This window comes from Mustelus asterias, chromosome 30, assembly GCF_964213995.1.
Source record: "Mustelus asterias chromosome 30, sMusAst1.hap1.1, whole genome shotgun sequence".
Taxonomy (NCBI): Eukaryota; Metazoa; Chordata; class Chondrichthyes; order Carcharhiniformes; family Triakidae; genus Mustelus; species Mustelus asterias.
The window spans coordinates 16,972,154-16,998,391 of record NC_135830.1 but is presented as its reverse complement, the minus strand read 5'-3'; the positions used below and the strand labels follow the sequence as shown (position 1 = coordinate 16,998,391).

At 47.9% G+C, this 26,238-nt stretch overlaps 1 protein-coding gene across 1 annotated transcript in view; it reads right to left on the bottom strand.

The window, feature by feature from the left end:
- Positions 1 to 26,238, bottom strand: part of LOC144480760 (NACHT, LRR and PYD domains-containing protein 3-like) — a 71,531-nt gene that overhangs the window by 22,042 nt on the left and 23,251 nt on the right. Inside the window, exons 6-7 of the mRNA XM_078200336.1 lie at positions 10,816 to 12,553; positions 4,346 to 4,432 (exon numbers count right to left, since the gene is read on the bottom strand). Coding sequence (XP_078056462.1) covers positions 4,346 to 4,432; positions 10,816 to 12,553 — 1,825 coding nt within the window. The remainder of the gene's footprint in view (positions 1 to 4,345; positions 4,433 to 10,815; positions 12,554 to 26,238) is intronic.

Here is a 26,238-nt window from a genome sequence, read left to right as displayed (position 1 = left end):
ACATTATTCCCCATAACCTCCACCAGAGCTGATACTGCCTCACACGATTAGCGAAGAGATTGCAATCTGGCAGCACAGGGCAGTACACACAAACCCGAGCAGCTGATGGAGGCAGCAATAGCTGAGTTCTCTCACACTCTTGAATGGACAGGTCATTGTCAGCTTCAGGTCGATGAAATGTGACTGGAGTCTTTAACAAGGTGGCAGATACTGGAGCTGCAGTGTAAGATATTTTAACATCCAGTGGAGTTTCCAAAGGCTCTGTGTATCCAAACACAAAGGATGGAGTCAATCCAGGCCAGCAGTGTTACCATGTCTCAGGTATGAGCACAAATAGCATCCTCCACAGAGAGATTGGTGACCTTCATGGAGAGTCACATCCAGCCTATCACCCACAGGAAATACACATGAACCTGCAGGTTCTCACCAACTCCATGAGCTCTGTGGAACACGGTCTGCGGGAGGGGTGGGAAAATGTGCCTGGAGTCACTGTCAGGACCTCCCCAGCTGAGCAGGGAGGGTCCAGTTTGCCCTGAATGGATAGAGGAGCGGCTGCCTGCAGCATTGGGGAGCTCCTCTCAGGATGCCCCTGGTGTGGGCAGTGGGTCCTCTTCTGCTCCGACTGGAGGTCTGTGACCAGTGATTGTCGAGCGGTGTTCATTCATCCGTTGTCTCAGCGTCTGCATAGTTTCCCCAATGTACATTGTACAGCGTCTGCATAGTTTCCCCAATGTACATTGGGGAAACTATGCAGACGCTGTGACAACGGATGAATGAACACTGCTCGACAATCACCAGGCAAGACTGTTCTCTTCCTGTTGGGGAGCACTTCAGCGGTCACGGGCATTCGGCCTCTGATATTCGGGTAAGCGTTCTCCAAGGCGGCCTTCGCGACACACGACAGCGTAGAGTCGCTGAGCAGAAACTGATAGCCAAGTTCCGCACACACGAGGGCGGCCTCAACCGGGATATTGGGTTCATGTCACACTATTTGTAACTCCCACAGTTGCGTGGACCTGCAGAGTTTCACTGGCTGTCTTGTCTGGAGACAATACACATCTTTTTAGCCTGTCTTGATGCTCTCTCCACTCCCATTGTTTTGTTTCTTAAAGACTTGATTAGTTGTAAGTATTCACATTCCAACCATTGTTCATGTAAATTGAGTCTGTGTCTTTATAAGCTCTGTTTGTGAACAGAATTCCCACTCACCTGAAGAAGGGGCTTGGAGCTCCGAAAGCTTGTGTGGCTTTTGCTACCAAATAAACCTGTTGGACTTTAACCTGGTGTTGTTAAACTTCTTACTGTGTTTACCCCAGTCCAACGCCGGCATCTCCACATAATGCAAACACTTGCAGCCCATCCCCAATTGCCTTTGAGAAGGAGGTGGTGAGCCATCTTCTTAAATTCTGCAGAACATCTGGTACAAAACCGTTAGGAAGGGACATCCGGGATTATGATCAATGATGGAAAAGCAATATATTCCAAGTCAGAATGGTGTGTGGTTTGGAAAGAAATCTGAAGCTGGTTGGTGTTCCATCCTTCTGATATCCTTGCCCATCTCGGTGATGGATAGTGCCTGTTTGGATGATGCTGGCTCAGGAACCTTGGTGAGCTGCTACATTCCATCTTGTATGTGGTAAAATACTGCCACTGTGCGTCAGTGGTAGAGACAGTCAATGCTTAGTTTGGTGAATAGCCAGCTGATCCAGTGGGCTCCTTTTCCATGGATGAGCTTCTTCAGTGTTTTTGAAGCTGCAGTCAATCCAGCAAGATGAGCAGATTCCATCACACTGCTGACTTGTGCCTTGGAGATGGTGGGCAAAAATTTGGGAGATAGGACGCGAGTTCCTCATGTCCGAATTCCCAGACTGTGATCTACCCTTGGAGCCATAGTGTTTAGAGTTCAGTGACTGTTCAATGGTCCCAGTGCGCCCCCACCACTCGGGATGGACGAGGATTCAGCGATGGTGCTGACATTCAATGTAAAGGGAATATATTTAGATTCCCGTCTGTTGGAGATGGTCCTTGGCTGGCATTTGTGTCGTGAAACATTACTTGCCATTCATCAGGTTAAGCCTGAACGTTCTTCAGACCTTAAGACGCCTGCTCTGTTGAAGAGTCATCCTGATTCGAAGGGTTAGCTGTTCTCTCTCCACAGAAGCTGTCAAACATGCTGAGCCTTTCCAGAATTTTCTGTTTTGTTCAGATCTTGCTGTTTATGGGCATGGACTGCTTCAGTCTCTGAGGAATTGTGAACAGTACTGAGCATTGTGCAATCATTAGTGAGCATCCTCACTTCTGACATTATAATGGAAGGAGGGTCATTTATAAAGCAAATTAAAGGTGGTTGGGCTTTGGACATCACCCTGAGGAACTCCTGCAGTGATGTTCATGAGGCACTGGAAGGATGACACTTTTCTGACGATCAAGAGCAGACTGATGGAGTAGCAATTCATCAGATTGGATTTGCCCTGCTTTGTTCCACATTGTCCGGTAGATCCAGTGTTGTAGCTGTACTGGAACAGTTTGGCCAGGGGAATGGCTAGTTATGGAGCACAATTCTTCAGTACCATTGCTGGGCTACTGCCAGGCTGACAGATTTTGCAGTACGCGGTGCCTTCAGTCATTTCCTAACCTCACATGCAGTGAATTAAATTATCATCTGTAATGTTGGGGACCTCAGGAGGAGGCTGAGATTAATCATTCTACTCAGCACTTCTGGCTGAAGATGGCACTGATGCTCTGGGTTCCCTCATCAGTAATGATGGAATTCTTGTGGCATGTTTATAGAATCATAGAATTCCCACAGTGTAGAAGGCGGCCCTTTGGCCCATCGCGTCTTCACCAATTCGTTGAAAGAATATCTTACTCAGGCCCTATCTCTGTAACTCCACATATATGGCCCACTAATCCCCTAACCTACACACCCTGACACACCTAGGGACAACTTAGTGTAGCCAATCAACCGAACGTGCACATCTTTGGACTGTGGGAGAAAATAAGAGGACCCTGAGGAAACCCACACAGACACTGGGAGAACGTGCAAGCTCTACACATAAAGTCACCCAAGGCCGGAATTGAACCCTGGTCCCTGGCGCTGTGAGTCAGCAGTGCTAACCACTGTGCCACCTTGTCACCTAATGTAACCGGCATGTCCAATATTTGTGGCATGTCTAACACTACTTATGACTGGATATGGCAAGACAGCAGATCTCTGATCTGATCCATTGGTTTTGGTGTGATTGAGCTCGGTCTATCACATGCTCCGTCCGGTCTGTGGTCTGGTGGCCGTGTGCTGGAGCTTCACCAGGTGCACATCTCATTTTTAGATAAACCCAAGTCTAATTTGTTAGTATATATAAAGAAAATTAGTTGTAGTAACACAGTACTGGTTGCTGGAGAAAGCCACTGTCAGCTTCCTATAAATGAAAAGGTACAGTTCACCTCTCCTGCCGGTTTCCTGTCACTTCGATAACTTCATATCCAGGCTGCCTTTGTCTCTTTTATTTCATGGTCTCCAACTTTGCTGCCAGGCTTATTATGTGTCTACTAATAGCGGACAGTGTTTTTAATAACAGGAATACTGATAGCAATGGTATATTTAGTATCATTATTTGTGTTCTTAAAAACAATGTCCATTATTAATAGGGACATCATTCAGACTATTCTACACTGTGATTATTGCCATTGCCAGCTGAGCCTTGAACTGCTGAGCTGTAAGCTCTGGAATTCTCTTCATAAACCTCCCCACCTCGATCGCTGCATTCTCTTTTAAGATGCTCCTTAAGCTCCGTTTAACACAAATTTGAGTGTGGATCCCTCGGGATAAAACTCATCAGAATTCCATGTAATTTGTAATCTGCCTCACCGATATACTGCAGTTTTCCATGTTTAATCAAACTGAGAAGCCGACAGACATAAACATCGATAATCTGAATGACAAATTAAACTAAACTGAACATGCGACCAGCCATGTCGGTTAATTCTATAAACATTTAATTGTTTTGTCCATCTTTTTTATTCTCATGAATGGTTTTGAGAATAATTATAACTGATTAGTTAATTCTTTCACTCCTGAATCTCACAGTTTATTGTAACTCAGGTTCAGACACATGACTGGTTTGTACTGAGAGCAGAGATGAGAATATCTGAGGCTGTTACTCTCCAAACTGGAGATCAGAAAGAGAAAGATTTCAGGAATCAGAGTGAATCCGTGGTGTTTAACACGCACACTGACAGGAATGATGTGGAATGGTTATTAATGACACTATTACTGACACTGATAATAATTTACAGTGTCAGACATCAACTGATTATTAACAATCTCGCACAGTCTGATACTTACTGCAGTTTCTGTGTTTTACATTCTGGATTCCTCAGAGCCGCAGACAATAGTTTCACTCCTGAATCTCCCACTTTATTGACACCCAGACTAAATGGAGAAAGTGGGAAACACATTAAATTCAGATTAATGTTCAGCAGAAAAAATAGCTGGATCTATTTTTGTGTCAGAAACGTAGCACCAGTGGTGACCTGATTCAAGTTACGATATTATATCTCACCCAAGTTGATCTTTCTCTACACCCCAGCTGTGACTGTAACACTGCATTCTGGACTCTTTCCTTTCCTTCCCTATGTACGGTATGTTTTGGCACTAATAAATGTGACAATATATTAGACAATATCAAACCCTTTCTGTTGAATGGAAAAGGCAATAGTCAGCATTGAAAAATGATGAACAATTAACTCCCACTGGTTTGCCTACTGGGGGAAACCACTTTTACACCTCTCAAAATGTATATTTTGTTTAATTGTCCATGGGATATGGGTGTCGCTGGCTAGACCAGCATTTATTTCCCACTGCTAATGGCCCAAGAGGAGGTGATGCCGACATCCTGTGAACAAGCAAGGAACGTTTAAACATGTCCCACATTCTGGTCTCATTTCCTGATCATCAGAATTACCCTCCTGAATCTCACTGACCCTGCCAAGTTTCTGGAAATTCAAATCATTTCTGCTGTTACATAAATCCAGGATTTTATGAGAATTGTACATTTTACTGAGAGTTAAATGATAAAGCTGTGAGAGTGGATCCCTCGGGATTCCCTGCACTTCTTAACTATTGACATTATAACATCTGTATAATATCTCAGGGTGAGTTAAAGTGTGAAACTGTGCTAACTGTTGCTTTAAGATCCATCCCCTAGATTTTATACAACCAGGAAAGATTATTCTCCCATTTGAAAGTTGAAATGTTTCTGTTTGATTAGTTTATAGGGGAGGGGTGTCTCCCGCTACATTCCACAGTAAACAGGCTCTACATTTTCTGCAGGTATGGCTAGTGTTCTATCTCCGGGAAATACCGGGAGTTCCCTCTTCCCAGTAGATCCTCACATAGGAAAAGGATTATCCGAAAATCCTGTTTCATATCACTGACGGGTTGACTGGAGATTTTCCAGCAACAGGTTTCCTCATTCAGGAAATTCTGGTTTCCTCGGCTCAGATGTAAGCTCTGCAGTCCTGCCACATTTAGTTGTGAATGATAGTGGACGATGAAACAACAGAAGGAGGAGGCTCCACAAATATCCCATCCTCATGATGGAGGAGACTCGCACATCAGTGCAAAAGATATGGTTCAAATATGAGTAACTAACTTCAGTGGCTGAACCATCCAAAGGGCCACAACATCACAGATATCAGCTCATTCCATTCACTCCACGTCAAGAAATAGTTAAAGATAATGGATACTGCAAAGACCACAGATCTTGACAATATTCCAGTAACTGTACTGAAGATTACTGCTCCAGAAGTTGCTCTGTTCCTCGCCAAGCTGTTCCAGTAGAGCTACAACACTGATGTTTACCCAAAATAGTGGGAAATTGCCCAGATATGACCGTAAACAAAAAGGAGAGAACAAATCCAATCTGTCCATTTACCACCCCACCAGTCTACTCTCAATCATCAACAGAGGAAGGCGTCATCGAGACTATCAAGCAGCACTTAATTAGCAATGACCTGCTATCTGACTTGAAGCTAGTGCTTAATCAGGGTCACTCAGTCCCCTACCTCATTACAGCCTTGATGCAAACACGGACAACAGAGGTGAACTCAGGATGTGAGATGAGAGTGTCTGCCCTTGACATCAAGGCAGCAAATGGCTACATGTAGCAAAAAGGAGCCAGAGGAAAACTGAGGTCAATGGAAATGAGAGAAAAAACCTCCCTGCCGGTTGGAGCAACACCAGCACAAAGGAAGATAGTTATGGTTGTTGGACCATCGACAAGATGCAGTGCAACAACTCAGCATGGCTCGTTACACAGCACTGTCCAGTCTTGTGATGATTTCTATCCCTGGAAGGACAAGGGCAGCAGATGAATGGAAACATCACCTGGAAGTTCCCTTCCAAGATACACACCATCCTGACTTGGAAACATATCACCGTTCCCTCACAGTGACCGGGTCAAAATCTTGGGACTCTCTTTCTCACAGCACTGTGGGTGCACCTACACCACAGGAGTCCCGAAATGCAATTCTAGTGATATAATTGTGAGCATAGTTGCTTTCCAAGCAGTTGATAGGGGTTTAATTCCCAGATATTTCTGTTTGTTGGAGTGTGTGAAGAGAGGGTCATCTCAATTCCAGGAAATCACAGCAGGAATTTCTCAGGGCAGTGTCCTCGGCCCAACCATCTTCAGCTACTTCATCAATTAAATTTCATCCATCATAAAGTCAGAAGTGTAGATGTTTGCTGATGTCTGCACAACGTTCAGCACCATTCTCAACTCCGCAAGACAGTGATGCAGGACCTGTCCATATTTAGCAAGGCTTGAACAATATTCAAGGAACGCTGACAAGTGCCAGGCGATGACCATCTCCACCAAGAATGAATACAATCAACTCCCTTTACATTCAATGGGATTATCATCACCTGAATCCTGACGATCAGCACCTTCGATGCTACCATTGGCCAGAAACAGACTAGACATATCATTACTGTGGATTTTAGAGAAGATTAAAGGCCAGGAACTCTGCGCAGAGTAACTCACCTCCTGACTTCCAAATACATTTCCACCATCTACAAGACACACGTCAGGAATTTAATTAAATACCATCCACTTGTCTGCATGAGTGCAGCTCAAGATTCAGGAAGCTCGCCACCATCCAGGATAACTCTGCTTGTTGACTGGTGCTCCACGCTCAACATTCATTCCATCCACCAGAGAGGTACAGAGCGAGCAGTGTGTACCATATATAAGATGCAGTGCAACAACTCACCATGGCTCATTACACAGCACCTTCCAAACTTGTGATTTCTATCCCTAAGGACAAGGGCAGCAGATGAATGGAAACATCTCCACCTGGAAGTTTCCTTCCAAGATACACACCATCCTGACTTGGAAATATAGCACCATTCCCTCACAGTGACTGGGCCAACATTCTGGAACTCTCTTTCTCACAGCTCTGTGGGTGCACCTACACAGTAAGAAGTTTAACAACACCAGGTTAAAGTCCAACAGGTTTATTTGGTAGCAAAAGCCACACAAGCTTTCGAGGCTCTGAGCCCCTTCTTCAGGCCTACACCACAGGAGTCACTAAATGCAATGACAGTGATATAATAATGAGCATAGTTGCTTTCCAAGCAGTTGATACGGGTTTAATTCCCAGCTATCTCAGTTTGTTGGAGTGGATGAAGAGAGGGCCAGGAGGTAGTAACCACAACATAAAAGATTGGGTCAATCCAATTTAGTCAAGTCTGCGGCTCCAGCCTGGAGCAGTAGTGTGAAACTGAGCTGAGGGTCCGAGAGTCAGTTGTTCATTTAACTACTCTGAGCCGGCCCACGCTGAGTTCTAAAGGGAAATGGTGAATCTAATAGCGACACAGAGGAAACAAAATTCATTGGTTGGTTAAAAAAAATGCCGTTTGTGACTGGCTTTATATTGCTGTGAATTGGAGGAAGCAACAGAAAGGGTCAATGATGGTTCTGCTGTTGATGTGGTGCACATGGATATTCAAAAATCATCTGATGCAGTGACGCAACAGACTTGTGGCATAAGCTCATAAAATAAATGGGAAAGTCGCAATGTGGATACAAAATTGGATGAACAATGAATAATGGGTATTTTTCAGGCTGGAGGATGTCAGTAGTGGAGAACCCGAGAGGTCAGTATTGGGATCCTTGCTTTTCCCTGATATATATGAATGATCTAGGTAACTGCAGTATAGAGGAAAATTTCAAAGTTTGTTGATCACAGAAACCTTTGAGGCGTCGTAAACTGTGAGGAGGAGAGCTTGGGACTGAAAAACAGACAATAGTGGAGTGTACAGATAGGTGGCAGATTAAGTTCAATGCAGAGACATGCGAGGTGATACTTTCTGCTAACATGCACGAGGAAGGAATATAAAATAATCGGTAGAATAGTTAACAGAGTGCAGGAGCAGAGGGACTGGACGTATATGCACATTGATCATTGCTGTTAGCAGGCAAGTGTAGGTAGCAGTTAATAAAGAATACAGCATCTTGGGCTTTACTGCTGTGAAATAGTTTATGTTTGTAGGCATCAGATAATAATTCATGAGTTTAAGTTGAATTTGTGCTTGTGTGTTAAGAAAGAGCCAAAACTTTAATTTCACTTTGTGTTAAACAAAGCTGCCTGCCTGCGGGTTTTTTGTGTCCCTGCATTTTAATTTAAGGTTTACGACATTGTCAGAGTTATAGAGGTTAAAAAAATGGTTGCTTATATTCAGAAGTCCACAATGAATGATAGAAACACTGAGTTTCAGTTGCAACCTGTTAACCCAAGAAGCAAGATGGAGTTCACAGAGGCTGCCAGTAGAGGCAGCGCAATGCAGGGACTCAGAAAGCAGGACCCACAAGATAAATCACCGTCAGAAACCAAGGAGGAAAAGAGGAGTGCCAGGAAGGCAGAAGTCAAAGAGACAAAAATACCTGAATCTGAACAAGACTGCTCCCTGAAGTTAAAGAGAGGAGCAGAGAGAGGCTCCCAGTTAAAGACAGAGCTGTGAGATGCAGACATTGTAAAGTTTGCTCACGAGAATCCAGATATCTGATATATTCCTAAAGTTGGTGACACCTTCATACAGACTATGAGGCACTGGTGTCTGATGGCATGGCTGAGTATGGAGGAATAATGAAAGGAAACATTGAAATATTGGACAGGGATCCTTGGTGAAGGCATCTGAGAGAAAGCATTGAAAAGATTCCAAAAGCTGCTTTTTTTTTCTAGAGTGGAGCTTCTGGAGCGGAAGCATCAGTCCCGGTGAGACGGGTTTTCTCACATTGTTACAAACCTTTGGGGGGGATTTGAAGAAGAATCCACTGAAGTTACTTTGGGTGGCATCTGTCAATGAGTTTCAGAGAGTGGTATTTCTGAACCACAGGTGGATTGTTGGTTTACATTAACTGTGTACTTACTGAGAACATTAAAGCATAAGATCTATTTTGTAACACGTGTCATCCTTACAGATCTGCAGACGTCTGTGAAGTTAGATGGGGTGGTGCATTGCAGTTATTTTTTTAACGAAGGTTTTAGTCTTTTGTTAAAAGTTAATCGACTACCTTGTTATTCTGTTCATCTACATTTCTAAACAATAAAACAATAAATAAAAGTTATGATTTACTGAGCCGGGTTTCTGCTCTTCGACCTGACTGTCCAGAAATCAGCTGGGATCATAACATTGTCAATAGGGGCATAGGGTACAAGAGCAAGGAGGCTGTGCTGAACCTGCAAAAGACATCAGTTAGATCTCAGTTCAGTGCGTCATACTTTAGGAAGGCTTAGAACACAGTGGAGAGAGCACTGAACATGTTTAAAAGATTGGCTGCAGGGATGTGAAACTTCAGACACGAGGATCGATAGGAGAGGTTGTTCACCTTGGAAGGAAGAATGCTGAGAGGACATTTGATAGAAATGTTCAAAATAGTGATGGTGCTGGAGAGAACAGGGAGCAAATCAAAATGTTGCTGCTCGGACAAGGATCAACAACAAGATTTAAAGTGATTTGCAAAAGATGCAAATACAATGTGAATAAAGCTATTTTTTTTAAAAACACAGCAAGTGATTCAGGTTTTATGAGGCTGCAGTCAGAACCATGGAACAGAAACATCGTGGGCTGCTGTAACCTAAGGGAGGTTTCTTTTCATAACTGCACACTGTGAGGTTTAATACAAGACTGAACCTCCACTGCGACCCTGACTGATGTTACCAGTTATCACATGACTTATAAAAGGACACTGTCCCGATAAAACACACACCAACTATAATACATAACAGAGGCAGCGTGCAGGAAAATAATCCTGACAATAATTAGCCCAAACTGTCAGCTGTACCGAACACAAGAGAAACAGATTTCTTTCTAGCATCATACATAATCAGATGGTTTCTGTTGGGAGAGTGAAATATCCTTTTTTAAAATTTTGTAACGAGGCCTTTACACCTCTAATTATTTAAAATTCATCCCAATAATGCTTTTATTCACTCAAGGAATGTGATCATCGCTGGTTATGCCAACATTTATTGCCCATGCCTATTTGCCCACGAGAATCTGCCTTCTTGAACCGCTGTAGTTTTATCAGAGAATCAGATTTATTACAGGTTCAGAAGGAGGCCAATCGGCCCATCATATCTGCATCTGCTCTCAAATGAGCTTTATGACTTTATGCCATTTTCCCACACTTTGTGACCATTGGACATTGTTCCAAATAAAACAGAGGCATGTTCAGTTGAGGAAGTCAAGAGGGAAACAAAGGAAATGGCTTCTCAATGAAAATATCAGGGACGAGACCAAACAGTTACCTCAATTCCTGACACTTGTGCAGAACGGGTCCCAGCCGCCGGATCCCTTCACACTGAATGTAGCATTGCTGTAGATTGAGGTGTTTTATTGTATCACAGAGTCCAATGACATGAGACAGGACCGCACAGTCAATCGGGGTCAGTCGCAATTCACTAAATGAAAGTGTTTCCACAGATCCCACTGTGTTCCGAGCCAGTGCTTTATTCTGAGACTCAAACAGGTAGTGGAATGTGTTCAGGAGCTTCCTCTTCCCAGGTGCAGTCTCTGTGTCTCCAATCTGCCCTTCAACCTTCTCCTTCACCCAGTCAATGACTCGGCAGGTTGTTTGATGAAGAAATGGACCCAGAAACTCCACCAGGGGTCGAGCTGACTGTGGGGAGGACAGACCAGCAACAAAACGGAGAAATATCTCAAATCGCCCATCTTCCTTGCTGTGGGCTTCACTGAGGAGTTTCCCGATCTCCCCGGGATCTGGAGTCAGGAATTGTGTGAGTGCAGCTACAAACTCTTGGATGGTGAGGTGTGGGAATGTGTAAACCACACTCTGGGCAGAAACATCTCTCTCCAAAAGCTCCATCAGGAACCCAGACAGGAACTGGGAAGGTTGTAGATTGTACTCAATCAAATCTTCATCTCTAAACACAATCTTCTTCTCGGAGACTCCTGTGAAGGCCATCTCACCAAGCTTCTGTAACACATCACGGGGGTTTTCAATCTCTCGGCCATGGTTTTTCAGAATGTTGTAAATATAGTACGAATATAGTTGGGTGATGGTCTTGGGAACTTGCTGCCGTTTCCTGTCTCTTTGCGTAAAGAAGGGACCCAGTGACAGAGCGAGGATCCAGCAGTAGGAAGGGTTGTAACACATGGTGTACAGGATCTCGTTCTCCTCCACGTGTTTGAAAACAGCTGCTGCCACCGTCTGATCTTCAAAAGCCTTGTTGAAATATTCCTTCCGTTCATCACCAACAAGTCCCAGGATTTCAGCCCGGACACTGATCTCAGCCTTTTCCAATAAATGTAGTGCAGTGGGGCGGCTGGTCACGAGCACTGAACATCCTGGGAGCAGCTTGTGCTGTATTAAACTGTACACAATGTCAGACACTTCACACCAGCATTCGGGATCTGTGCACATGGACTGGGGTTCTGTATTTCTCCGATTGTCAGCAAAATCAATCCTGTCCTTGAATTCATCCAAACCATCGAATATAAACAGCAATCCCTCTGGGTTCCTCCAGAGCTCTCCCAGAATATTCCCAAAGTAAGGATACTGATCCAGTATCAGATTCCTCAGATTTATTCTACAGTTAATAGTGTTCAAATCCCGGAATTTAAAATTGAAAACAAATTGAAAGTGTGGGTATATTTTCCCACTGGCCCAGTCATAAACAATCTTTTGTACCATTGTTGTTTTTCCAATTCCCGGCACTCCGCTCACTGCTGCTGAACTCCCAGATTTAAATTTTCTCTGGGAAAAGCTGCTCTGAAACAATTGATCAGTTCGGATTTTTTCCAGTTCTTTCCGGAGATCTTTCTCTCTCCATTCTTCATGGTCTTGGCCTCTTGCCAGCAGTTCATGTTCGACAAGTGTCCGATCTCGAACAGTAGAAATAACCGTTAGCTCAGCGTATCGACCAACCAGCTGGAAAATCTTAACCTTCTCCTTTATGAGGATAGTGTTCACTCTCAGTGTTTCAGTTTGTACCCGGAGTGTCTCCTTGTGTTTCTGTTGGAGATCTTCAATAAGAACGGAGAGAAAGTTAGTTCTATTGGCATTTTACAAACATCCCGGTGAAATTGACCAATCCATTAAATATTGCAGGCATTAGTTCAGTTCCAACATAGATTTTTGTACAACTGGCTTTTACAACTAATGGCCCATGGGCCAAATTCAGCCACTGAACTGTTTGTATTCAGCCTAATAAATATGGTTGGACAGCTCAGCTCTGCAGAAGTCAAATCTGATCCAAACACCGGTCTCCCTTTCTGCCTCTGCAGATCTGCAGAGTTTTTCCGCAATTTTCTCTTTTTATGTCATTTGTCATGCAACAGAATTAGCCCACAAATAAAGAAAATATGGCGAGAAAGGAGGCTGTGATTGGACAAGCAGCAAAGTGTTGAAAACTCCACTTTTCTATTTCAATTTGAACCTTACAGAGCTCGTATCACGACAGCGAATAGCAGGGTTCAGGTCAGGGCAGAGAAAGGGCGAGAATCCTGAGGAACAATTACCGCACGTGAGTGGGGTGTTTGCGTGTGCATAGATATGTGTGAGTGAGTGCACAGAGAGAGAGAGATGGAGAAAGACAGAAGCAGAGTGTGTGCGAGAGAGTGTGTGTGAGATTATGTGAGAGTGACAGAGAAGGAGAACAACTGACAGAGAGTGTGTGGGAGGGAACATGAGAGTGAAAAATTGCCTGAGACTGTGGGTGTTAAACAGAATGCGATAATAACAGAGGAAAGGTTGAGGGATAAAGGTTGTGAGACTGTGTTAGGGAGAATGACAGAGGAAGCGATGAAGAGGGAGATAGTGTGAGTGAGAAAAGGCGAGAGGATAATATTGTGAGACTGAGTAGGTGAGAGTGAGAATGTCGATGTATGTAAGATAAAGAGAGAAAATGTGAGAGCAAAACACAGAGTTATCGATGTGTGTTTGAGAAACACACAGCGTGTATGGAAGAGAGTGCGTGTGAGAGGAAGAATGAGGGTGTTGTGGGTGGACATAAGAAAGAGATTGTGAGAGTATGTGAGAAATATGAGAGAGGAAGACCATGCGAGAGATTATGTGACAGAGAATCTGTGTGTGACTGAGTGACGATGAGTCTGAGAATGTGTGTATGAGTGCATGTGTGTGAGTCTCTGTGAGGGATAGAGTGTGAGAGTGTGTGCGCAAGTGAGTGACAGTGAGTATGAGAATGTGTATGTGAGAACATGTATATAACTGTATGTGGGACAGCGTGTGTGTGTGTGTGAGAGAGAGTGTACTGTGACAGAAATTGTGCGAGAGAGTTTGTGGGAGAGGGTCCGTTGAAGAGGTTTTTTTTAATCATTTACTGGATCCAGATGTCACTGGCAAGGGTAGCATATATTGCCCATTGCCGATTGCCTTTACGATTGTGGCGATGAGCTGCCTTCTTGAAGTCAAGGAACCGAACAGCACGTCTTTCGGGCTATGGGAGAAAAACGGAGCACCCGGAGGAAAACCATGCAGGCGCAGGGAGAACGTGCAGACTCCACATAGACAGTAACCCAAACCAGGAAAAGAACCCGTGTCCCTCGCCTGTGAGGCAGCATAGAGGGAGCAGCTGGAAAATGCAAGGTTAAAACAGAAGTTTAGTGAAGCAAAACTTGAAACTGACATGTGGCCTTAGAAGTTGAACAATATAATGATATGCAAGTGTCACGGGTGAGTCACTTTCATACACACTGTGAGAAGGACGATAATGAGAAAGAGAGCTGTGATAGAGAGGGATGCAGCTAACAAGAATTTGGGGAGATAGTGCAGAAATATAGTAAATTCGAGGCAACTGTGAAGTGAAACACAGAACACAATCAAAAACTGTCTAACGACACAACATGTCAGAAGGAGATAGAGGCTGACATAGAGAGTGATAAATTGGTGTCTCTATTCTCAGCTCAAATGGTATGATGTGCAGTTTTGAGAACCATGGGGTGGATGGAATCAGTGATAAATTGAATTATTGAATTTGCTACTGTCGCCTATGGTGGGTTGTTTTACACATTTGGGAACATAGAGCTGGATGAAGACAGCGACAGGGGCGGAGATATGGTGTGCATTCGGTGGAACCATCAGGTCCACTTGCACCGATGATCACGACCCTCACATAGACCACAAATAAACCCAAGGGGCCATTTGCACCAAAACAAATAAGTGAGCAAGTGATTGCACGATGTTACAGGACTGGGAGGGGAAGGAACTATGTCCCTACACATCATCTGGAAATGTTGTAAACAAATTGGCAAGAGGCAAATGCTAGGGTAGGTTCATACCGATCCACTGCTGTGCTGGAAATTGGTGGGAGGCTCAGGTCATAGATAAAACAGATCACGGCTGTATGGCTAAGCTAACTAACAATCTGGAAAAAGGCTTTGAATCACAGCATTCTGAATGCACATTTAAAACACAATATGCTTTGATAAGGAAACTTGTGTTTGAGTAAGTTTCTGTGTTGTGTGACAGGTCCGTGTGATTTTTCTTGCCAGCAAATCTGTGCCTCCTGTCTGTGGCATTGAATTGTGCTGGTTAACCCTCTGTGATTTGGTTCCATTAGCTGGTTTCAAGTTTCTTGGTAAATGCCTGCAGTTATATGTCGAAATAGGTTGAGTCAGGAGAAGATAATTGTGATAAAATGATACAGGAGTTTTTGAAGCACCTGCTTTGTTTTGGCGGGTGAGTGGTGATGATGGGACAATAAATATAATTATTTACACTTTGGTTTAACTTCAAAGACTATCTATGGCTTAGAGAGATTGACTATTAAACCAGAAAGGCATTGTTTATAATTTCTTCAGAATTTACCTTTAGCTTTGAGGATAATTGCAGTTTTTGTAGAAAGAAGAATGATGACTCCTGTCTGAACCTATTCCCTTATTTTATTTTAATATTCTATTTTCAGTTATAAATCGTTAACAATGAATGAAAGCAAAGTTTAATGCTGTGCAGAGGATATGTGAATGCGAGGCATCCATGCTCGATGAGTCTGTGTGTCTAATAAAACACTGGTATGGATTTTACTTTGCTGTCTTGGTAGCTTTAATGTTTTGTTTCCCTTAATTACGATTTTGTAATAAAAGTTTCAATAAACAGTTTATAATCAAATGTGGGTCATGAGTAGAATGAAAAATGAAATTTATAACCAGGCAAAACTTTGAAATTCCTTAATCCTGGGCACGGTTGCTGATAACTTATTTGTATTTTTTTTAAACGGGCAGTGATGATGTAACTACTTTTGAAAACTTTTGTTCTTTTTTCATTTCCAACGAGCAAAAACTTAACAATTCTCTGTTTAAATTTATTGCACATCTCATATACGGATTGCGATTTTTTATTGAGAGCAGATTTTAGCTTTCAGTTTTTCTCAAATGGACAGATATATCTGGACTGTATTAGCTAACTTGGCTCCAAGCCAAATGTATATTTTGTGTTTTCTTCAAATATATAGCTCATGAAGCACAAGACAATAAGGAAGTCGACCAGCTTCAAGACTTCAAGACTGTTTATCACAACATAATGATAATTGGGGATGCAAAGGCTTTGTCTTTTTGCAGAAAAGGTGAACACATTTAAACTAATTTGTTACCCTTTGAATTAAAGTATTTGTGATTAAATTCACTTAACTTCCATTTCAACTCGGGCACTGCTGCATCTGATAATTTAACCCTTCTCTTAAAACTGCCATCCCTGGATATTTAACTGTTTAAATAAATTGATTGTATGGATATTAGCAACTCGTATTTAAGAAGTTACATACTGTTTAAGAGGCTAATAAGCATTTTTTAAAATTGTTTTTAAGGAACAAAGAGTAATATGATTTAGTCTATAGGTTTTGTTTTTGAGTTTCGAGACCTTTTTGTTGTTCGAAAAGTGATGAGTTAAACATATTCTCAGCTTATGGTCAATTTGAATCTTGGCCTCAATTTCTAAAGGTAATATGAAGTGTTTTGTGTGTTATGCATGCGGAGTAATGTTAATGTAAACTCAGCTAACATATACAGAGGCATGAAAAATATGTTGCTGAATTTATACTCAATTAAATGCTAATATGTCAGAAATTAATGACTGTAAAGTAATTTTACAATAACACTTTAGGGCTGTTATGTGTTCAGGAACGAGGTGATCTGCAGATAGGAAGACAAAGTTAAATATTGGGAATGACAATGAAGTTGCAACAGATGATAAGATTTTTCCATCATTTAATTGTCTGCAGTTATGGAATGGAATTCAAAAGCTTAAAAGAAGAATAAAATACAGAGTTTGCGCCAATCACGCTATTCACGAACTAAAGGAAAAACAGTTAAGGACAGTAGAAGGGAAAGCTGGTGGGTACCACATTAGCAGAATTCTATCAAAGAGACAAGATAATTGCTTGCTCCTTCCCCATATGCCAATGTGCCACCCCTATTCAAAAAGGGATGGAGGCAAAAAGCAGGTAGCTATCGGCCGAATAGCCGAACATCTATTGTGGAAAAAGATTGGAATCAATTATTATGGAAGCAATAGCAGCAGATTTGTAAAATTATAATCTAATTAAACAGCATCACCATGGCTTCATGAAAGGGAAATATGTCTGACTAATTTATTAGACTTTTTCGAGGAATTCTCAACCAGAGTGGAGAGAGGGGCAGCAGTAGATGTGTTGTATTAGGACTTCCAGAAGGCGTTTTACAAGGTAAGTCAAAAAAGTTCAAGATATTAGATATGAGCCCATGATGTTTGAGGCAGTGTATTGGTATGGATCGAGGACTGGATAATGGGCAGGAAACCGCGAGTGGCATAAAGGGTTCCTTTTCAGGTTGGTGACCTATCAACAGTGGGTTTACACAAGGATCAGTGCGGGACTGCAAATCTTTACAATATATAATAATGACTTGGATGAAGGAAATTAATGTTTTGTAGCCAAATTTACAGACAATACAAAAATAGGTGGAAAGGCAAGATGCAAGATGGATTCAAATAACCTATAAATATTTTATTGTAAGCTAAGTAAGAGGGCAAAAAGGTGGCAAATGGAGCATAATTTGAGAAAATGTGAAGTCAGAACATAGAACATAGAACAGTGCAGCACAGAACAGGCCCTTCGGCCCACGATGTTGTACCGAGCTTAAACTGAAATCAAGATCAAGCTATCCCACTCCCTATCATCCTGGTGTGCTCCATGTGCCTATCCAATAACCGCTTAAATGTTCCTAAAGTGTCGGACTCCACTATCACTGCAGGCAGTCCATTCCACACCCCAACCACTCTCTGCGTAAAGAACCTACCTCTGATATCCTTCCTGTATCTCCCACCACGAACACTATAGTTATGCCCCCTTGTAATAGCTCCATCCACCCAAGGAAATAGTCTTTGAACGTTCACTCTATCTATCCCCTTCATCATTTTATAAACCTCTATTAAGTCTCCCCTCAGCCTCCTCCACTCCAGAAAGAACAGCCCGAGCTCTGTCAACCTTTCCTCATGAGACCTACCCTCCAAACCAGGCAGCATCCTGGTAAATCTCCTCTGTACTCTTTCCAGCGCTTCCACATCCTTCTTATAGTGAGGTGACCAGAACTGCACACAATATTCCAAATGTGGTCTCGCCAAGGTCCTGTACAGTTGCAGCATTACCCCATGGCTCTTAAACTCCAACCCCCTGTTAATAAAAGCTAACACACTATAGGCCTTCTTCGCAGCTCTATCCATTTGAGTGGCAACCTTCAGAGATCTGTGGATATGGACCCCAAGATCTCTCTGTTCCTCCAGTCGTCAGAACCCTACCTTTGAACCTGTAATCCACATTTAAATTTGTCCCCCCAAAATGAATCACCTCACATTTATCAGGGTTGAACGCCATTTGCCATTTTTCAGCCCAGCTTTGCATCCTATCTATGTCTCTTTGCAGTCTACAACAGCCCTCCACCTCATCCAATACTCCACCAATCTTGGTGTCATCAGCAAATTTACTGATCCACCCTTCAGCCCCTTCCTCTAAGTCATTAATAAAAATCACAAAGAGCAGAGGACCAAGCACCGATCCCTGTGGCACTCCGCTAGCAACCTGCCTCTAGTCCGAAAATTTTCCATCCACCACCACCCTCTGTCTTCGATCAGATAGCCAGTTACCTATCCAATCGGCCAACTTTCCCTCTACCCCACACAAGTCGTTCATTTTGGAAGGGAGGACAAAAGAAAAGCGTATTATTTAAATGGAGAAAAACTGCAGTAAGTCACAAGACAAAGTACCTTGGTGGTACTTGAGCACGAAGCACAGACATCTGGCACATAGGTGCAGCAGGTAATCAGGAAATCTACTGGAATGTTGGCCCTTATTTCAATGGTGTTGGAGTACGAGTAGGGAAGTCGTGTTGCAAGTGTTGGTGAGACCACATCTGGAGTACTGAGAACATTTTTGGTCCCCTTATTTAAGGAATATATGATTTCATTCACGGCATTTCACAGAACTCATGGAGGAATTGTCTTATGAAGAAACGTTAAGCAGGTTGGGACTCTACTCATTGGAATTTAGAAGAATGAGAACTCATTTCATTGAGACAGATAGGATTCTTAAGGGGCTTGTCAGGCTAAATGCTGAGAGAAGGTTTCCAGTCATGGGAGACTCTAGGACAAGAATGCATAGACTTCGAATAAAGGGACGCCAATTAAAGACTCTTCTCCCACAGGGCTGTGAGTCTTTGGAACTCTTTTCCAGAGAGAGCTGTGGCGGAAGAATTATTGCGTATTTTTAAGGCTGAGAAACATATTTTTGATCAGCAAGGGAATCAAGGGTTCTGGCAAATGGCGGGTAAGTAGACATGAGGAATGTCAGATCAGATGATTCTATTGAATGGCTGAGCAGGCCCAAGGAGCTGAACAACCGACGTCTGTTTTTCTTATGGTCTTATGTTCTCATGATCTTATGAGGGGCAGCACGGTGGCACAGTAGTTAGCACTGCTGCCTCACAGCACTAGGGATCCGGGTTCGATTCCCAGCTTGGGTCACTGTGTGCGTGGAGTTTGCACATTCTCCCTGTGTCTGCGTGAGTTTCCTCTGGGTGCTCCGGTTTCCTTTCACAGTCCAAATATGTGGGTGAAGTGGATTGGCCTTGCTAAATTGCCAATTAGTGTCAGGGTGCGTAACTAGTGTAAGTGCATGGGGTTATGGGGATAGGACCTGGGTGGGATTGAGGTCGGTGCAGACTCGATGGGCCGAATGGCCTCCTTCTGCACTGTAGGATTCTATGATCTATGATGTATGATCTTGTATATCCCAGCGTAAAAGCCTTGTGTGGATTTAAAACAGACAAACATCTGAATTGTACAATGGAAATCCGAACCCTCGATATTGACAGTGTCCAAGTTCCTTATAAGGGAAACGGGGAATATTGTATTACCAGCTAATTGAAAGAATAGGAATATGGCTGTGAGAGTTTTTCCCATTGCTAACACCATCCCTTGCTTTAAAACCCAGATCCCATCACGCTGAGGCCACCTCAAGCTGGTCGACAGAGATAAACTGGAAGAAAACATTGGTAATGTCACTGAAGAATCAAACAGTACTTTGGGCAATTACGATGATAAGTGTGAAACTAACATTGTAATTTTACATAAAGACTGGCAATGGATCAAGAAACAAATACAATTCACCAAACTATTGCCCAAGTCATTCAACAAAGAGGGGAAACCAGGCAACTGATTGCAGCAACAAACGGAACCAACTGGTGAGAGGAATTTTGGAATTGGGGTGCGAAAGTACAAATACATCAATGGATAAGAATTACTTTCCATGTTGCAATTATTGTTGTAGTTTCGACGCTAAAGTAACAAATACATACTTTGATCATTTGAATTCTGGAGAGATGAAATGGAAAATAAGTTAGAAACACAATTGTACATCAGAAAGCCCGAACTACTGATCAATATACTTCGAATGTAACATGACATGGATTTAAGTATCTGCTTAAACAGGGTGTGGACGGAGAAAGAACGGCTACGACAATGACTTAACAAGAATAATGGCAACAGTGACTGTTAAAAGGGTATTCTCGCTGGGAGAGAAGCATGCTGGGATTTTTATTCAACATATAGATTAAAACCAGGTTTCGGTCGTAAAGAGACTGTGGTCTGGGAGCTGTGTTCTGAAATTCCTGTATTGGCCCAGATAAGGGAAGTTGTTTACATTAACAGAAACACTGCGTCACTGATTTATATAGCTGCTATGTATGGGATATATAAAATGAACTAAGCGTAAAGGTGTCTTTCAAAAGTGATTTCAGTGGATGTTCGAGCCATGTGATCGGTTTCTGGTTACACAATTGGCTGGATGACAGAATCTTCCGGAGGCGAACGGAGAATTGTGGATAAAAAGCCATGTGGGTCCTTTGTTTGGCAGCGATAACTCAAAGAGACCGACCATCGCAAGTAGACTTGTACCCTGAAGGATGCTTCAGAGAAGGGGAAAATAGATTCTACATCGAGGATATTTCTTGGCCAATGTTTTCCTCAACTGGGTAGTATCTATTTTCAGTTTAATAGTTAAAGTTGACGTTTAGTTAAAGTTGATGTTCAGTTAAAGTTAAAGTGCAGTTTAAGAATTAAAGTTCAGTTGAAAGTTGATGTTCAGTTAGTTAAAGTAGAGTGAAGATTTAATGAGTTGCAACTGTTTATGTTTGAATTGGTACGAGAAGTGTAAAATAAAGCAATAATTGAATTGCTGTCCTGGTTTGTCTCATTAAATGAAATGCTTGGAATGTGTTTACATTAAAGCTGCATGACAAGAGTGAGGTTTGATGAGGCGCAACTGTGCTCCAGTTCGCTAATGCTCAATTGATCAAAGAGGGACTAACAGCGAAATGTCTGCAGAGCATGATGGGAAAAAGGTCAACTTTGCGCAAACCATAAAACTGCTGCAAATAAGGAACACAAGCAATAAACAGAGGCCGTCAGGATCTATAATTGGGTAATACAGGTAAGACAAGAGCATTTTACGGGACAAGTGGATCCTTAATGAGAGAGAGTATGCGAGCGAGAGCGAGTGAGCAGAATGTGTGGGTGTGACTTAGAAGTGGTGAGAAACATAGTTTGAAAAATGGTATGAGAGAATGAACATGAGAAAGTAAGTTTGAGAGAGAGAGAAAACCTGTGAGAGAGGTGATGAAGGTGTGAGGGAAAGTGTGAAAGAGTGAGTGAGTTTGAAAGTGCGTGAATGTGTGTGAGATGGAGGATGTGATAGAGAGAGTGAGTGAATGAGTTAAGGAGTGAGAGTGTGAGAGAGAAAGTGATGGAGATTGTGAAGGAATCAACAGGAGAGGGCGCGCGTGACAGAGAGAGGGCGCGCGTGTGACAGAGAGAGGGCGCGCGTGACAGAGAGAGGGCGCGCGTGTGACAGAGAGAGGGCGCGCGTGACAGAGAGAGGGCGCGCGTGACAGAGAGAGGGCGCGCGTGACAGAGAGAGGGCGCGCGTGACAGAGAGAGGGCGCGCGTGACAGAGAGAGGGCGCGCGTGACAGAGAGAGGGCGCGCGTGACAGAGAGAGGGCGCGCGTGTGACAGAGAGAGGGCGCGCGTGACAGAGAGAGGGCGCGCGTGACAGAGAGAGGGCGCGCGTGACAGAGAGAGGGCGCGCGTGACAGAGAGAGGGCGCGCGTGACAGAGAGAGGGCGCGCGTGACAGAGAGAGGGCGCGCGTGACAGAGAGAGGGCGCGCGTGACAGAGAGAGGGCGCGCGTGACAGAGAGAGGGCGCGCGTGACAGAGAGAGGGCGCGCGTGACAGAGAGAGGGCGCGCGTGTGAGAGAGAGAGGGCGCGCGTGTGAGAGAGAGAGGGCGCGCGTGTGAGAGAGAGAGGGCGCGCGTGAGAGAGAGGGCGCGCGTGTGAGAGAGGAGAGGGCGCGCGTGTGAGAGAGGAGAGGGCGCGCGTGTGAGAGAGGAGACGGCGCGCGTGTGATAGATAGAGGGCGCGCGTGATAGAGAGAGGGCGCGCGTGACAGAGAGAGGGCGCGCGTGTGAGAGAGGGCGCGCGTGTGAGAGAGAGAGGGCGCGCGTGTGAGAGAGAGAGGGCGCGCGTGTGAGAGAGAGAGGGCGCGCGTGTGAGAGAGGAGAGGGCGCGCGTGTGAGAGAGGAGAGGGCGCGCGTGTGAGAGAGGAGAGGGCGCGCGTGACAGAGGAGAGGGCGCGCGTGTGAGAGGAGAGGGCGCGCGTGAGAGAGGAGAGGGCGCGCGTGACAGAGGAGAGGGCGCGCGTGTGAGAGAGGAGAGGGCGCGCGTGACAGAGGAGAGGGCGCGCGTGTGAGAGGAGAGGGCGCGCGTGAGAGAGGAGAGGGCGCGCGTGTGAGAGGAGAGGGCGCGCGTGTGAGAGGAGAGGGCGCGCGTGTGAGAGGAGAGGGCGCGCGTGTGAGAGGAGAGGGCGCGCGTGTGAGAGGAGAGGGCGCGCGTGTGAGAGGAGAGGGCGCGCGTGAGAGAGGAGAGGGCGCGCGTGAGAGAGGAGAGGGCGCGCGTGAGAGAGGAGAGGGCGCGCGTGACAGAGAGAGGGCGCGCGTGACAGAGAGAGGGCGCGCGTGACAGAGAAAGGGCGCGCGTGTGAGAGGAGAGGGCGCGCGCGCGTGCCAGGAGAGGGCGCGCGCGCGCGCCAGGAGAGGGCGCGCACCCGCGCGCCAGGAGAGGGCGCGCCCGCGCGCCAGGAGAGGGCGCGCCCGCGCGCCAGGAGAGGGCGCGCCCGCGCGCCAGGAGAGGGCGCGCCCGCGCGCCAGGAGAGGGCGCGCCCGCGCGCCAGGAGAGGGCGCGCCCGCGCGCCAGGAGAGGGCGCGCCAGGAGGGGGCGCGCCCGCGAGCCAGGAGAGGGGGCGCCCGCGCGCGCCAGGAGAGGGGGCGCCCCCGCGCGCCAGGAGAGGGCGCGCGCGCCAGGAGAGGGCGCGCGCCAGGAGAGGGGGCGTCCGCGCGCGCCAGGAGAGGGGGCGCCCCCGCGCGCCAGGAGAGGGCGCGCGCCAGGAGAGGGGGCGCGCACGCGCGCGCCAGGAGAGGGGGCGCCCGCGCGCGCACCAGGAGAGGGCGCGCGCGCCAGGAGAGGGCGCGCGCGCGCGCCAGGAGAGGGCGTGCGCCAGGAGAGGGCGCGCGTGCCAGGAGAGGGCGCGCGCGCGCCAGGAGAGGGCGCGCGCGCGCGCCAGGAGAGGGCGCGCGCCAGGAGGGGGCGCGCGTGCCAGGAGGGGGCGCGCGCGCGCCAGGAGAGGGCGCGCGCGCGCCAGGAGAGGGCGCGCGCGCGCCAGGAGAGGGCGCGCCCGCGCGCCAGGAGAGGGCGCGCCCGCGCGCCAGGAGAGGGCGCGCCAGGAGGGGGCGCCCGCGCGCGCCAGGAGAGGGGGCGCCCGCGCGCGCCAGGAGAGGGTGCGCCCGCGCGCCAGGAGAGGGCGCGCGTGCCAGGAGGGGGAGCGCGTGCCAGGAGGGGGAGCGCGTGCCAGGAGGCGGCGCGCGTGCCAGGAGGGGGCGCGCGTGCCAGGAGGGGGAGCGCGTGCCAGGAGGGGGCGCGCGTGCCAGGAGGCGGCGCGCGTGCCAGGAGGGGGCGCGCGTGCCAGGAGGGGGCGGCGCGTGCCAGGAGGGGGCGCGCCCGCGCGCCAGGAGAGGGAGCGCGCCCGCGCGCCAGGAGAGGGCGCGCGCCCGCGCGCCAGGAGAGGGCGCGCGCCCGCGCGCCAGGAGAGGGCGCGCCCGTGCGCCAGGAGAGGGCGCGCCCGCGCGCCAGGAGAGGGCGCGCCAGGAGGGGGCGCGCCCGCGAGCCAGGAGAGGGGGCGCCCGCGCGCGCCAGGAGAGGGGGCGCCCGCGCGCGCCAGGAGAGGGGGCGCCCGCGCGCGCCAGGAGAGGGGGCGCCCGCGCGCGCCAGGAGAGGGGGCGCGCGCGCGCCAGGAGAGGGGGCGCGCGCGCGCGCGCCAGGAGAGGGAGGGCGCGCGCGCGCGCCAGGAGAGGGAGGGCGCGCGCGCCCCAAGGAGAGGGCACGCGCGCGCGCCAGGAGAGGGCGCCCGCGCGCCAGGAGGGCGCGCGCCAGGAGGGGGCGCCCGCGCGCGCCAGGAGAGGGGGCGCCCACGCGCGCCAGGAGAGGGGGCGCCCGCGCGCGCCAGGAGAGGGCGCGCGCCCGCGCGCCAGGAGAGGGCGCGCGCCCGCGCGCCAGGAGAGGGCGCGGCCCGCGCGCCAGGAGAGGGCGCGCGCCCACGCGCCAGGAGAGGGGGCACGCCCGCGCGCGCCAGGAGAGGGGGCGCCCGCGCGTGCCAGGAGAGGGGGCGCCCGCGCGCGCCAGGAGAGGGGGCGCCCCCGCGCGCCAGGAGAGGGGGCACCCCCGCGCGCCAGGAGAGGGGGCGCCCCCGCGCGCCAGGAGAGGGGGCGCCCCCGCGCGCGCGCCAGGAGAGGGGGCGCGCGCGCCAGGAGAGGGAGGGCGCGCGCGCGCGCCAGGAGAGGGCGCCCGCGCGCCAGGAGAGGGCGCGCCAGGAGGGGGCGCCCGCGCACGCCAGGAGAGGGGGCGCCCGCGCGCGCCAGGAGAGGGGGCGCCCGCGCGCGCCAGGAGAGGGGGCGCCCGCGCGCGCCAGGAGAGGGGGCGCCCGCGCGCGCCAGGATAGGGGGCGCCCGCGCGCGCCAGGAGAGGGCGCGCCCGCGCGCGCCAGGAGAGGGCGCGCCCGCGCGCCAGGAGAGGACGCGCCCACGCGCCAGGGGAGGGCGCGCCAGGAGGGGGCGCGCCCGCGAGCCAGGAGAGGGGGCGCGCGCGCCAGGAGGGGGCGCGCGCGCCAGGAGGGGGCGCCGCGTGCCAGGAGGGGGCGGCGCGTGCCAGGAGGGGGCGGCGCGTGCCAGGAGGGGGCGGCGCGTGCCAGGAGGGGGCGCGCGTGCCAGGAGAGGGCGCGCGTGCCAGGAGAGGACGCGCGTGCCAGGAGAGGACGCGCGTGCCAGGAGAGGACGCGCGTGCCAGGAGAGGACGCGCGTGCCAGGAGAGGACGCGCGTGCCAGGAGAGGACGCGCGTGCCAGGAGAGGACGCGCGTGCCAGGAGAGGACGCGCGTGCCAGGAGAGGACGCGCGTGCCAGGAGAGGACGCGCGTGCCAGGAGAGGACGCGCGTGCCAGGAGAGGACGCGCGTGCCAGGAGAGGACGCGCGTGCCAGGAGACGATTTGTGCGACAAAGTCGATGTGAGATATAATGCAAGACATGAAGCATTTTTTTTGGGAGTGGAGTTTGGAAACTCGCAAATGACAAGCATCTGACCGGATTCGGAGGAGAAATAGCAAACATTTTTTTTTCTTTTTAAAAGTTGCAATCCTTTGAGCCAGAGTTTAATTCTGGGATCATCCCATCCCGTTATAACATCGACTGGAATTGTTACAGAAGTGGGGACCTGCCTGGAATTTCAAAACGTTGAGAAAGGGTAATTGGATTCTTAGTAAAATTCAGTGGAAATTTTCACACGTGGAAGGCCTGTTACTGGATGCTGAACGGTAAAATTATTTTGGTGTTTATTGTACCACAGTTGGAATGCAAAATCCCATTGGAAATTGCGAAGACGTTCCTGAAAATGGAAGGTGTAACACTGATGGGTTTACAGAAAGTAACTAAGACTTGGTTAACTGAATTGGCAGATAATTTGGAATGAGAGTGACTTGTAGGGGAAAGGAAAGGTGAAATTATTGAAAGTCTCGCGAATCATTTAAAATTGCAAGGGTTGCCTGACAGCCAAGTTCTTCAAAA